The following is a 14,775-nucleotide window of genomic DNA, read 5'->3' as shown; positions in this document are numbered from 1 at the left end:
ATAAGAGACAGATGTACTTCTTGTCACCTCTGCAAATGCTTTGTGATGTAGCCTTTGGATTTTAATACTCTTCTTTCCCTAAAATGTAATTTTCTCTTTTAGTATGTAGCTTAGACATGAGACTAAGAATTGCTTTGTGCTATTAACATATGCCCAGTACACGGAGTAGACTGAGCATGCTACAGTCATGTACATCACTGGATATTAAAAAAAAAGCAAAAAAAAAAAAAGCACTTACTGCTCAGATTCAGAGCTCTCACAAGACCTCATAATGGATATAATATATGTGAAAACTGCAGCAGGGTAGTAGGGAGCTATTTGTTCTCCATGCCCTTATTGGAGAGGGCAAGAAGTACTGACCTTAAAATTGCAGCAAGAAAGATTCAGATTAGGCTTTTAGCAAACCTTCCAAAGGCAAAGACATTAAAGGGCTGAGGTAGTTTGTGTGCAGAGACCATGCGTTTTTGGAATTCTTTAGCAGATTAGATAAATATCTGTCAGGGACCAAGTATTGATTCTTACCTTGAATGTTGTCCTTTCCAATGTAATAAATGAAAACTTTGTGTGTAGAGGGAGCGCAGCTGGAGATAAGTGATGTTGAAGTGAGCTGGCATGAAACCAACCCTGCTTGTGCCTAGTAGAACCAGACCAGTTGGAGGAAAGAGTGGGTTTATACTAAGGCACAATGCCAGAACTTGATCTTCATCCCCAGTACAGCTCTAGAGCTTTATCTAAGCCTGTGCCTGTCAACATGTTTGCATGCAAGTGGTATGATGGCAGGAGAATCTGGCTTGGACCTGTGCTTTATTGATAGTCTTTTTACATCTTTTAGGGCTACTCTGGCTGCTGTAAAATCTGCATTTTCCAAATTTTGAAAGTTTGGTTGCAAACATTCTTTTCAATGTAATATTTTTACAATGTATGTTGCCACATAGCTGTCAAGCTTTGGTATTTTTTGCATAGTATTCTCCTTCCCAGACAGTTCCACTAATTTCAGATCATGCTGTTGAGTCCAGTGGATGTAACCAAAGCAGAAGGTTTTGCCTAACCACCATACAGGATGTAAAGTGACCATAATCCCAATCATTTTAAAATAATGAGCAACCATGATTAGTTTCTCTCTTTTTTTGAATTTATTTGTTGTTGGTTTTCCCTTTTTGTTATCAACAATGAGGAAGATACCTTTTATAAAAATCTATTTATCTTATTTATTAAGATAGAGCGGGTCAAATGTCAATGTGAAGGACAATTTTATGTCTCCAAGTCTTGCCCCAATATTGCTTTTTGAACAAACTTTACCTTGAGTTTCTAGCTGCAGGTGTAAACTAGCCAGCAAGTCCCACAGCCCACAGTGTAGCTGTATGAAGGAAGCGAAATTCCAGTCCAGGTCTGCAGTCTTTCTGTCTGAGTTTGCCTTCTTTCAGGGATGCTCTGGAGCCACCACAGTGTGTATGTGTGTATGAATGGAAGTTAAGATTCACAGGAAGACTGATTGCAGAAGCAGAAAAATATCTGTACATGTATTTGTTTGCTAGCATGCTTCGGTAATCAGGGACTTAACTGGAAAACAGTAGCAGATAAACCCAAAGTTAGGCAGAAAGACTTGAAAGATGTTGTTATCTGTTTTAACAGGAAATTATAGAGTACGGGGAAGTACAGGAGAAAAGGAAACACAATTTAGTCAAATGCTCTTTCATATTTTTCTCTAAGCCCAGCTCTGAGTGATGTGGTTACATGAGGACTTGTGGGTTCTTGAAAATCTGTGTCTGGAGACTGGAAATCCAGAAAGAAAACAGAAAGAATCGCAAATGTTGATTTTATAATGTGGGATTACTTTTAGGCTTGTTCTCATTACATTTTAGGGAACCTGCCCTATTGTATTTTGAGTGTTTGAATATACTGAGCATTTTGAAGATGTTATAAAAGTGAATGTGCTTAAAAGCAATGGATTTTGAGATAGAAAATGTCAGGTTTAAGTCAGAAGATGCATTACTGGCAAAGTGTATTGTATATTCCTAGTAAGCTACACAGTGCAGGGAGTCCATTTCGGCAAGGACATATGTATATAAAGATATAAAGAAAGGCATACTTAAATATTGTTGTGGGGAGGAGAGGCCAAAGGTGTTCCTTCATTTCTTAAAGGGAGGCTGGGGCCCCTCTTAGCAGGCAGATTCACGGGTTAATTAGGAGGTCGGGTTTTAGGCCATTCATTACAGGTTTCAAAACAGCTTTCTTCCTTTCTCCTCCCGTCAGGCGCGCAGCTGCTCGGGTAGACACTTAGCGTGGTAAGTGCATGCGTACTTCCCTGTTACAGCCTGTGACGTTGTGCTGTACACTGTGGGCAGGACCATCCCCAGATCAAGACCTTTCGGCAGTGGCCACAGCGCCTTTGCAGTTGAACTCAGAGGGCTGACCTAACCGAAACCGTGAGCTGGGGGAAGGCTTGTTCACTCGCTGAAAAGGGCCTGCTAGGTTGCAGTATTTCCCACCCCACTTCTCTGATCAATTCTCTCTCGCAGGCAGGAATGGCATCTCCTGAAAATCCCGAGCAGCTGATCATTGCCCTGGAACCCGAGGCTGCCTCCATCTACTGCCGAAAGCTCCGCCTGCACCAGATGATAGACCTGAGTAGTAGGGCGCCTGTCAATGGTTATAGTCCAAGTGACACTATTGGAACTGGATTTACACAGGGTACTTCTATTAACTCACTTCTTTAGATTCTTATGCATAAGTTTGCTTTGTCCGTGAGGGCTGTTTTCTCACCGTTTCTCATTGAAATGTTAGCATCAGTTTCCATCAATCTTGAATTGACTAGCATCAGTTTGCTTTTATAAACTGTTTCACTGTTTACTGTACTTAGACTAGTTTAGGCATTGATCCAAGTAGACGTGTTTGCACACACTTGAATTTTCGCATGCAGGTAGCTTCACTGCCTTGCCTTCATTGGGATGTTCTGGGAGTCTTTTAGTATTTTCACAACAATATTTTTCTGCCTTAATTAAAAGCAATACTTCATGTCGGATCTTTTTTAAAAATTCAGCTTGTTGGAAAGAATTGCATATTTGATTAGCTGCATTACTGAAGCAGTGTTAAATAACTGGATCTTGAAGGAGACTTTTAGTCTGAGATGTTCCAGAATTTTGGCAGATGCTTTTTGATACAATCTTTATGAAATATCGTTAATTACTTTCAGCACTCAAGCGAACACACCATATTGGAATATAGGAATTAATTTATCTGCTCATAGAAGAGCAACTAGATACAGCACTTCTGATATATTGACCTGGGATCTGTTGCTAATATAATTTGAAGAGTGACTTACAATGAGGGACAGAGATTGGACCACAGTGTAAGTCACTTGGCAAAAGTTCCTTCATCACCAAAGATTTTTGAGCTTGGTATCCTACCTGAGAAAATACGAGAGAAGAAAAAAAAAAAAAAAAAGGAAAATGAAGCAGCCCTAAGCTGTGATTACTGCATAATGTACAGATTTCCCATCTGTCTGAATTGTCACAGTTGCACTGATATTGATGGTAGTGTGTCAATCTATCACAGAAGGAATTTTTCAGCAGAATTTTTATTTTGTCACATTTACTAGGTCAAAACGGTACAGGCAAATGAAAGAATAAGCTAGTAAAGCTATTTCTGTACTTACCGGAGAGTATTTTTCTTTTAGTTAGGCAGAGTCACTACATCATTCTCTCAAATCCGTATCTCCTAGCCAGCACTTGTCAGATGTGTTCAGTGTTATGGAGGCCCACACAGAGCACAGGATACAATCCCTTTACAGGACACAGTCCCTTCAGGGGCCCCTCACCTCCTGTCCCCTTGCTCGTGTCCTAAACCTTTCCAGTTCCATGTGATTTTTACATGAACTCACTTTAAGGCTGCACAGGGATTTGCCTCTGGGAAAATAATAAAAGAAAAGAGTTTCTCTAGTTAAGGTTTTGAAGCTGGACAGAATCTGGCAGATCATGGATTTCTGCTAATGGGCATTTTCTGGGATGGAGGGTACCATTCTCCTTCTTGACTTTGTATGGTAAAAGCTATTTGACTTGAGAAAGGCTTCATGTCAAAATTAATGAAAACAAAGTTTGGAGTGAATTAATTTGGGGTTAGAATTAAAATTTCATAAAGGCATGGCAGGCACCCAAGACAAGCTGAGAACAGATTAAGGAGAAAAGCCCTTTAAATATAAACAGAGAGAAGCACTCCAAGGACCACATTATTGCTGTGAAGTCAAAACAAAAATTTTACTGTTCATAGTAGCCAGGATAAGCTTACTTCAGTCGTAGTTAAAGACTGGCTCTTGTGTTCACTTCTAGCCCACAGGAGTGAATGAAAGAACTCCCATTGAGTTCTGTGGGCTCTGTGTCAGGCCCTTGCTTGGACCTAGTGCTCGTTCTGTCACTGAATGCTTTGTCGTTTAATCTCTCGCTGTGTGCTGCGAAGTCGGTGCAGCGAGGCTAATGCGGCTTGTCTGCATCGCAGGGTCTTCATGGGGACGACACGGGTGCAAGTGGAGCTGCTGGTCGTCTTCTGATGATAGGCACTATAGAAACAAGAAGCAAAACACATTCAGTTATTTGCATGCTGATATTTTCCAAATGATATTTTCGTGCATGACAGGGTGCCTCTTTTCTTCTGTAGTGTTTTATTGAAGTGCCTTTGAACGTGAGTGAAGGTTACCCAGGGAATTATTTTTTTTTGGATCATTCAGTTGTAGAGGTTGATATAGAAACGTAATAGCAAAGGCTCTCACTGCTCTGCTTTCTCTTCACAGACTGTTCTGCATCTTTTAAATGTCTAAGTAGCAATTAAGTCTTGTAAGTTAACTGTTTATTATAATGGTAGTGCTAGATTATGCTTAATTTTTAATTGGTGTATATTTAAAATATTATGAGGGTCAAACTTGGTGAGCACTGTGGCCTTAAGAAGTTACAAACCTGAGAAGCAGTGCTTTTGGCAGCTTGTTTTTGAGACAGACCGACATCCTGAAAGGCTCAGGAGGCATCTTTCCCTGAACACCCCAAATCAGCAGTGGCTTTTGGAAATGTGGAGATCGTCTCCCCGGCCCCAGGCAGCGCGGGTCGGTGTGGCAGCGGCATGGGGCTGCCGCCTGGCGGCACAGGCTGTGGCGAGCACAGCTGACTGCGAGACCACCAGGGCCCAGGCAGCGCTTTAAAATCCAGAATATTTTAAAAAAAAAGAAAAAAAAAAAGAAAAATGTCCCGTTTATAGCTTTCACATTAGGCTATTGGTTTTAATCCATTTAGTATCAAGGAAGATCAGTGGGGCTGAAAAACATTTTTCCTTCTTTCTAGGAACAGCATTATAATGTTCCTGATTCTAATGCAATTTTTGTTTGTTTTGTTAAGAAGTGATACATAAGGATCTGTCAGCCTGCTTGCACTTCTTTCCTGCAGCTGATAATAATCAACTTCTTCATGTTTTCTTATACTCAGTAATTTTTTCTCTGTCAATGACTAGCTAAGGAACACGTCCGTCGGAATCGACAGAGTCGTACCTTTTTGGTGGAAAATGTCATAGGAGAGATCTGGTCCGAACTGGAGGAAGGTAGTGTCCTTTCTTGAATGAACTTTGCTCTTACTGGTTTTATATTGGAGGCAAACATTTTGTTTCCTACAAATGTGCTGTGCACTGCACTGTTCCCACAGTGATTATAAATAGGAAAAGAAAAAAATACAAGTTCATGTGCTGCTCTCGGTTACTAAGGCTGAACTGCAATTCTGTATGCTCTAGCAAAATATGGTTCGTTAAAGAGATGGTATAAAGGAGTCCAAGTTTTAAAATGTATCCAGAATATTTTCCTCAGAATAGGCTTTGTAAATATGCCATAGTATTAATTTGTAGCCCTCTAAAACGTACACTAGCAGCATGAGCAGTTCCACTGATCTTTTCACCTGTGCTAAATCAATAGCTTTTGACAACTGAATTTCATATTTGTTATCAATCATTGTGTTATAATTACTAATAAAGATCAAGCCTTCAGTGCAGATGTTCATGACTTTGTCAGTCACTATCTCCCATGGTGATAGTGCCCCTGAGAAGCTTTCATTGCAGTATGCTGTTGGGATAACACTAATGTAAATACCATTCCTTTGGCAAACTAGGTGACCGTTACATCGTTGTTGACAGTGGAGGAGGCACAGTGGATATGACTGTCCATCAGATCAGACTCCCTGAAGGACATCTTAAAGAGCTATACAAGGCAACAGGTACCGTCACTTCCACCGCTTGCTTTGTTTATGTAATGTTTTGACTTGTCTGTGAAGGAAATCTATTCCTTTATTATTTGCTACATTTCACTAACAGTTCTTCCTGAAATAAGACCAACATTCAAAATTAATATAACCTAGTTGCTAGTCATCAGATGTGTAAGTCACTTCATGCTTCTGATGCTTTTGGATGGTAGTCCTGACACGGGGAGAGTAAGAAACTGCCATCTCTCGTGTTACTCACTTCTATTCAGGCCATGACCTCCTGCCATGGTCCTGGTCTGACTTCTGCTAATGGACTCGTCATCTTCCTGTCCTTTGAGAGGTCACCTGTGTATTGCTTCTCTGCTCAGGTATTCAGAGATGTATTGTGGAGATATGAATAGTTGAGTGTCACATCAAGATCCTCTTAAGGTGACTATTGCCAGAACAGAAGTTTCTGTAGATTTAAGGGGAATCATATATTCCCGTAATTTCACAGGCAGTGTAACAAGGAGGGTCTGCTGTCTCCTGGGAAGAATGGGCAATGGTTGGTCCCCAACAAAGATAGAAAATGCAATTCCTTGAATGGTATTCCCTTCCTGAACTCAGTATCCCCCTTGACTTTGTCCTGTGGCTAATCTGTTAAGCACATGAGAAGCCTATTATTTGTTGCTGAGTCTCTATACCAAGCTGATGTTCACCTCTATGGTTCATCAGTGGGCCTTCTCAGTCTTGGTGGCTGTAAGACTACCTCAGGAAACAACCTAATAAGAGCAAATGGGACAGTGTACATCAAGTCTGTCTGCTCCTAAATATGAGTCCAAACCACACCTTCCCATGTGTGGATAGGGAGGCAGTTATTCTGCTTCTACTAAAAATGTTTCTGTTTTATAGTGATAGTGATACAGTGGCTATGACGGTATAGGAGTAAAAGTGAGACAAAGGTAAGATTATGTTCTGTATTAGACCACCTGCTGCCTTTAGGAAACATACCTCATTTTGTGGACCTCCCATGACAGTTCTCGTAGTGTTGATCTGATGTGTATTTGGTCAGCTTGGAATCTAATAAGCAGTTCAGAATATTAAAGCTGTGTTTTGTTTGTAATACAGGTGGGCCATATGGTTCTCTAGGTGTGGACTATGAATTTGAAAAGCTCCTGTGTAAAATATTTGGAGAAGATTTTATTGAGCAATTTAAAATCAAGCGTCCTGCTGCCTGGGTAGATCTGATGATAGCATTTGAGTCCCGTAAACGAGCAGCAGCTCCAGACAGGACCAATCCACTAAACATCACTCTGCCTTTCTCCTTCATTGACTATTACAAGAAGTTTCGAGGTCACAGTGTAGAACATGCCTTGAGGAAAAGCAAGTGAGTAGATGATTGAACCCAAATGGATGCAGAATTAACTACTGGTAGCAAAGACAAATAATTAAAATATCCTAATTACTTGTAGACTGAAAGGTAATAATGTGAAAATGCAATACAAGGATGAGAAAACGGGATCACCTGAAGTGCAGCTTCCAGAAGGAAAAGTTGTGGTCAATCTCTTGCAAAAGTTTTTCTGTACAAGACTTGCACTCTTCTGGTATTGCTTTCTATGACTTTTGTTGGGTCACCACTGCATCACTTTCCTGAATTTGGATCATATATTCTGAGTCCCTTATGTGTTAGTTAGGAATATGAGAACAAATACAGAATTTGATGTCTAGAATTTAGTTACTAGAATCTTAATTCTGAGAGGCCTGGGCCCTCAAACAAATCCAAGATCTTGAGTGAGATGTGGAAATATATTCATGACCTGAGGAAAGCTATTAACAACACCAGATCACTTGTGAAAAAATATACAACTGCATAGAGCTTTGCAAGGGGAAGGCATTCTTCGGAAGTGATGACATGCTTTCTTTTCTTCTAGTATTTTACCAGTAAGATAATTTGCTTGGTAGGTGGGGAGGCATAATCCCCTCCAGAGATTTCATGATTTTCAGTATCAAGAAGGCACCCTAAATGAAAAGATAATGGGCTGCTATAGAAAAGGAAGTGAGGAGAAAGTAGAAGTGGGCATTTTGCATCTTTTGGAATTGTATACTACAGGAGATCTGGTGAATAATGGCATAAAAGAGAATGAACAAGAGAGCCTGTGAATCTGGGGCAGGATGCTTGGGACCTGAGAGCAGAAGACGTAATATTTAGTACCTGTGCCTTGGCTTCTTTCTGCATTTTTTTAATCCAGGGAATGATGAATGTTGCATGCAGGCTGAAACTCCTGCATGTCTTCGTAAAGTTATTGGTAAATGTACTTTAAGCCTAAATGACTTGGAATCCAGGTCAGAGGCACTTCCTATATGAGACTGAGGTTCTGAAATCATTGAAAATTTCTGGAAATATTCTCCCTCAGACCATCTCCTTCTTATTAATAGCCTTAATGGTGAATCTTAGAGGGAATGGCTAAATGTTCCCTTCAAATAAAATGAAATTAATTGGATAACTTGGTAAAAAAAAATATAAAGGTGACACATAATGTACATGAGTGAAAAGGAGATTACTGAGCTATGTGGATTTCTGTCAGTGATGGAATAACATAATGCCTGTATTCACTTAACAAATGTTATGCCTCATTAAAAATGCTTCGCTCCTTCTGCCTCCTGAGGCTTCCCATACTTGCCTGTTTTCCTTGTGTGTTTCCTGTGGCTTTGGCCTGCTACTGCTATAATCTAAATGTTGCCCTTCTGGGGATGAATCAGTGTTGTTTCAGATGAGCGAGCACTGCATTGGCTGCCAGCTGTTTCAGGAAGCAGCTGAACATTGGTAATGCTACAGAAGGCAGTCGGGCGAAGAAAACAACAATTAGACAAGCAAAAATAACAATTCTTCCTTGAAATTTTACATTGTTGTAGTTGGTATGGGGCTAGGTTGAGGTGAGGCACTTTTTTCTAAGTAAAATTCATATGGATTCTCTAAACTCACTCATTTATTTAGCGTGTCTTGTGTGTGCTCAGCTGTAATATTTTAATATCCTTTCCAACTTCTTTTACAGTGTGGATTTTGTGAAGTGGTCCTCCCAGGGAATGCTGAGGATGAGCCCGGATGCAATGAATGCTCTTTTCAAGCCTACAATTGACCAGATCGTTCAGCACCTCAGTACGTATCTGTGTGTAATTCCACTTTCTGGCTGAGCTGAAACTGAAACCTTGTTTACCTGTTTCAAACCAGCAACTGGAATTAAAGTCAAACAACCTCCCTAGTACACACCGAATGTGGGCAAGGAATTTAGTTCTGAAACTTGTAGTTCTCTACAAAAGTAGTAAGGGAGATCACCTTTAACGTATTTCTACCTAGTTCTAATACAGTAGTATACACTGAGTGTGATTTAGTCCTGTTACTGCCTAAGCCTCGATTATGCTGTACTCCCAGGGCTACAAGCATTCAGAAGGCTGAAATGCACAGACTAACCCAGATCCTGCTGTTCTGTTTCCTGTTTCAGGCAACAACTACATAATGCCAGAGATGTAACTAGTTTCTGATTATTCCTGCTATTAAGACAGTTAATTTTTCCTCAGTGGAAGGTCACATTTGTTCATGACTGTCCAAATCACTGACATCTCTAAAACACAAATAATGCATCCTGATAAAAGTACTTCCAGGCATGGCTTAAGCAGCACTGGATTTATTTGTCTAGTAATGGGAAGTGACATAGGCTCATTGGGAAATCTATTATTTGAAGTTTTGCTGGTGGAAGATTGGATTTATATCGAGTATAATACATGTACTGAGCAAAGTATAGCTGTTCCACACATTACAAAGCACTAATTGAATTGTATTCGGAATGGAATATCCAGCTTTGCTCACTATATGTGAGTGATTACTAAGTAAATTTCAGAGGTCACAACTTAGTAAGACAACTAGTACAGAACAGCTTATATGTGAGCAGGGAGGGAGAGACCTAGAATTACAATAGTTGTGACAGGTAACTCAATCATGCTGCCTCAGTTATTTGAGCTAAGGATGAGCCTACAACTGAACTGTATGATATTCTTCAAAGTAGTGGATGTGGGCTTAAACTAAGAAGGAACATCTGTAGAAACGTAAGGAGGTATCAGTTTGGAGGTGGTGCTTATCGTGGCTAAGTTGTTAAGGTCAGAAGTAATAAGTGAATTTAAAATGCAGTGAGTTATCTGGAATGCAATAAAGGTCATGCAGATTTAACCGGTTAGGTTTAGTGATATCTCACTGATACTTGAAGTGGCAACATGTCTGTTTCCCTGCTACCCATGTGACTGGCGGGATATCTTTGCAAGAAATCCATGTCTCCCTTTAGTGGAAGAAGCTAAATTTAAAAATATGTTTTAAATGCCACTTCAGAAATATTGTATGCTTTGAGGTAAGTTTCCATTCACAGTGAAATAGAGTACAGAAGAGACTGCAGAAGTGGAACTAGCGTGTGCTGGGAGTGGCAGTGTGGGCATAGATGTGGCAGTTTCAGATCTTGTGCATGGGATGTTCAGTGCACTCGGACATTAGGAGTTTCGCTTGCGTTGCCTTGTCACAGTGTATTTCTCCCCATTGAACAGGCTCTGTTTCTGTTTAGGTGATGTGTTTGATAAGCCAGAAGTGACCAATGTCAAGTTTCTGTTCCTGGTGGGTGGCTTCGCTGAATCCCCCTTACTCCAACAAGCTGTTCAGAGTGCTTTTGGTTCGAGGTGTCGAGTCATCATTCCTCAGGATGTGGGGCTCACTATCCTCAAGGGAGCTGTTCTCTTTGGTCTAGACCCTGCTGTCATCAAAGTGCGGCGTTCACCTCTCACCTATGGTGTGGGTGTGCTCAACCGGTTTGTGGAAGGAAAGCATCCGCCAGAGAAGCTTCTAATCAAAGATGGCACACGCTGGTGCACTGATGTCTTTGACAAATTTATTTCAGCTGACCAATCCGTAGCCCTTGGAGAAACTGTGACACGCAGTTACACACCTGCCAAACCTTCTCAGTTAGTAATAGTAATCAATATCTATAGCTCAGAACAAGATAATGTTAGCTTCATCACTGAATCTGGAGTGAAAAAGTGTGGCACCCTTCGCCTGGATCTCACGGGAACTGATGCTTCAGTGCCAAACCGGCGGGAGATCAAAACACTTATGCAGTTTGGGGACACTGAAATCAAAGCCATGGCCATTGATGTTGCCACCTCTAAAAGTGTCAAAGTTGGTATTGATTTCTTAAACTACTAACAGCTCATTTTCCCCACCACAGCCTGTTTGTGAGATTGATCTTCCACTGTTCCATTTTTTGACTTTTATGTATCACATTATCAACTTGAATTTCAGCAGGCTATATGAGAACAGCTAGTAAGGTGGGGTATGTCATGTTTGTGGCCTTTGACGACCAAAGGCTGGATTTTGAAAGACCCTTAAAAAGTCTGGGGAGCAAAAGTTCCAGAGGTAGTAAAAGTTCCCAAGTTACTCAAGCATGCTTAAAAGGTCTACCTTTATTAAGTAAATACTGATTATTGTTGGGTCCTGAAGATTAGTTAAAAAGATATAAAATAGTAATCTCTTTGCCTTGTTGTTCCTCTTCCTCCTCCTTCCAAGAAAAACTCACCCACGTGGTTGCTGTAGGGGATGCATCTGTGTGGGATATCTGTCTAAACAGCACCATCCTCTGGCAATGGGAACAAATTAGTAGTGGTTTTTTGATTTTCGCCCTGTGCTTTCAAAATTTTAAGTGCTGAAAATCAATGACTTAAGAAACGGGAATTGAGGAACTGAGTTTCTTAAATTCTGAGATCCTACTGAAAAGAAAACCCTCAGAAATCCTTAAAATTAGATTTAGAATATATATATACTAGGAGCCTAATATTGATTGCTCCAGTTTGAAAACAAGGCCTTTATTGTCAAAGCTCTTAGAACAAGCTGTTGGATTAAATAGCTCATTATACTTTGGAAAGTTATTGAGAACAAAGCTATTTCCCTTTTGGGTCTTCTAAACTTATTTTTATTAGTCTCCATTTGAAATCATGGAATCACAGAATAGTTGAGGTTGGAGGGGACATCCATTGACTGTCTAGTCCAGCCTCTCAGCTCTAAGCAGTGTCAGCTGGAGCAGGATGCTTTGTCCAGTTTTGAATGTCTCCAGAGATGTAGATGCCTACACTCTGGGCAACCTGTTCCAGTATTTGACAACCCTCACTGCGAAAGAAAATTTTTTCTTATGTTTAAAAGGAATTTCTTGAGTTTCAATTTGTGCCTATTGGCTCCTGTTCCTTCACTGGATACCTCTGAGAAGTCTGGCCCCATCTTCTTTACAGTTTTCTGTCAGACATTTATACACATTTGTAGCATCCCTTGAGCCTTCTTGAGTCTAAACAAGTCTCAGCCCTCTCAGCCTCTCCTCACATGATAGATATTCCAATCCCTTAATCATCATGCCTACGTCTCTCATATCAAGAAGCACAGAACTGGATGTGGCACTCCAGATGTGGTCTCACCGGGGATGAATAAAGGGAAATAATCACTTTCCTTGACCTGCTGGCAATAGTCGTCCTAATGCAGCCCAGGAGGTTATTGGCATTCTTTGTTGCAAGGGCACATTGCTGGCTCACGCTCAACTTTTGTGTCTGCCAAGACCCCAAGGTTTTTTTCTGCCAAGCTGCTTCCCAGCCAGTTGGCCTGCAGCATATACTGGTGCATGGGGTTATTCCTCCCTAAGTTCAGGACTTTGCACTTCCCTTCGTTGAACTTTTTGAGGTTCCTGTCTGCACATTTCTCCAGGCTGTCAAGGTCCCTCTGACTCATCTGGTATTCAAGCACTTCTCTAAGTGATTTTATATCTTTTCTTGTTAAGCCCTGTGTTAAGATGTGGAAGTACATTTAGATGATGGTTGTCCAAGAAGATTTAAATAATTTAAAAGAGAGAAAACATCCAGATCAAAAGTACGGTAATATATTTTGAGTAGCAAACATTTAAACTGAGTAAAATACATTTCTGAGTTGAGTTGAATGGCCAGTAAAGTGGAAGGCAGAAGCCAAGGGAATGAAACTACAGATAGCATTAAATAAAGCATTCCTTGCATAGCTATGAGCAGACAACTCCAATGTAGGTGAAGCACAATGATGGTCATGGTAGCATCTTTTTTTTCCAAGTAATAACTTTCTGGAAATTTTTCCTTAAGCACATTCACCTGGGAAATTTCTCCTGCAACTGGAACAGTTTTTATTTTGCAAAATGCACAATTTTGGTGGATAACTTCTGAAACCCACAGTCTGTATCTGCCATGAGCTGACAATTTCAGATTCAAATCCCGATCCTACTCCAATTTGACAGACTGATGCTAACCTGTAGCATCACCCTAAACTGCTGACACTGTCAAGAGAATTTATATAGAGCTGCCTGATTACCTGCTGGAATTCATTACGTTCTTGAAACTTTGAAAGGTTAATTGTTAAACCGAACCGTCCTTTCTATTAAGTTGAGCATGAGTTAAATCCATTACTGACACTTTTGGGAAATGAAAGCTTTATCAATTACATCACTAATTTACGTTCCAATCCTGCACTTAAGCTTTCTGTGTTTAGCCTGGAGTTTTGCCACAGTAAAGAGCTGCAGAACTGCATTTTGCCATTGAGTTTTCTGCGGCTTCTGCAGAATTCCCTGGTCGAATGTGAAATCTGTTCTGTATAAAAAAAAAAAAAAAAAAAAAAAAAAAAAAAAGTGCAGAGAATGCTAGTCACAGTATCCACCTGGATACTTTCTATAATTACAAAGTGTGCTTGCTAGCATTCAGTTTCCTGCTGCCTGCTAAATTCTTTAAAAGCTAAATACTGGGAAATTTTTTTTGTGTGTGTTGCTTTCCATGGTTTACAAACAAGAGAAACTTTAAGATGAGTTATGAACAATATAATTTTATGTATATACAATATTTAAATATTGTACAGACTCTTTCTTTCTACAGTGCTATTTTCTTGTATAAAAATGCTCTTTGCCTCTGTTGATTTCATTCAGCTGTTAATTTTAAATAACATAGTTTCTCAATCAGCTTCTGTAATTATAGGCTTTTAAAGATGGTAAGATATGAAATATAAAAGGCTGATCTTATAATAATAGGAAAGAAATGTTGGTGTGTCAGAGAATACAGCATTCTTCCTGCAATGCAAGTCATACCAGTTAAGCATATTACACAGATGCACTAGTATGTTGCTGGGATTTTCATTTCTTTGTTTCAGACAGTGACCATTCCATCTCCAGCAGTTCATCATAATAATGGATGAATCCTCCTGTAAAACCAAGTTAAAAATTAGATTGTTTGATCTGGATATACAGCTTCTTCACTACGTTTTTGGCTTTTATTAAGGAACTTCTCTAGTTAAAAAAAAAAAAACCAACAAAAAACACAACACCCAAACAACCAAAAAACCAAACACAAAACTACCTTCCAAAACCAGGCAACACTGATTTATTGTAGCTGCAAGTAAGACCCAGTCTCTGTCTACCACTACCGCCTACCAAAAGACAAAATTCTTAAAGAAAAGTAGGCTTTGGTATCTTTACATCTTATATTAAACTGA

At 40.0% G+C, this 14,775-nt stretch overlaps 1 protein-coding gene across 1 annotated transcript in view; it reads left to right on the top strand.

The window, feature by feature from the left end:
* The window catches only part of HSPA12A (heat shock protein family A (Hsp70) member 12A), a 49,353-nt gene extending 34,786 nt beyond the window's left edge, over window positions 1-14,567 (top strand). Inside the window, exons 7-12 of the mRNA XM_026851528.1 lie at window positions 2,520-2,691; window positions 5,491-5,577; window positions 6,135-6,239; window positions 7,332-7,590; window positions 9,257-9,360; window positions 10,808-14,567. Coding sequence (XP_026707329.1) covers window positions 2,520-2,691; window positions 5,491-5,577; window positions 6,135-6,239; window positions 7,332-7,590; window positions 9,257-9,360; window positions 10,808-11,442 — 1,362 coding nt within the window. The 3' untranslated portion in view covers window positions 11,443-14,567. The remainder of the gene's footprint in view (window positions 1-2,519; window positions 2,692-5,490; window positions 5,578-6,134; window positions 6,240-7,331; window positions 7,591-9,256; window positions 9,361-10,807) is intronic.
* Window positions 14,568-14,775: the final 208 nt, after the last annotated feature.

The sequence above is a fragment of the Athene cunicularia genome, assembly GCF_003259725.1.
Source record: "Athene cunicularia isolate RWA chromosome 6 unlocalized genomic scaffold, athCun1 chr6_part1, whole genome shotgun sequence".
In the NCBI taxonomy this organism is placed as follows: domain Eukaryota; kingdom Metazoa; phylum Chordata; class Aves; order Strigiformes; family Strigidae; genus Athene; species Athene cunicularia.
This window is presented reverse-complemented; position numbering and strand designations above follow the sequence as displayed.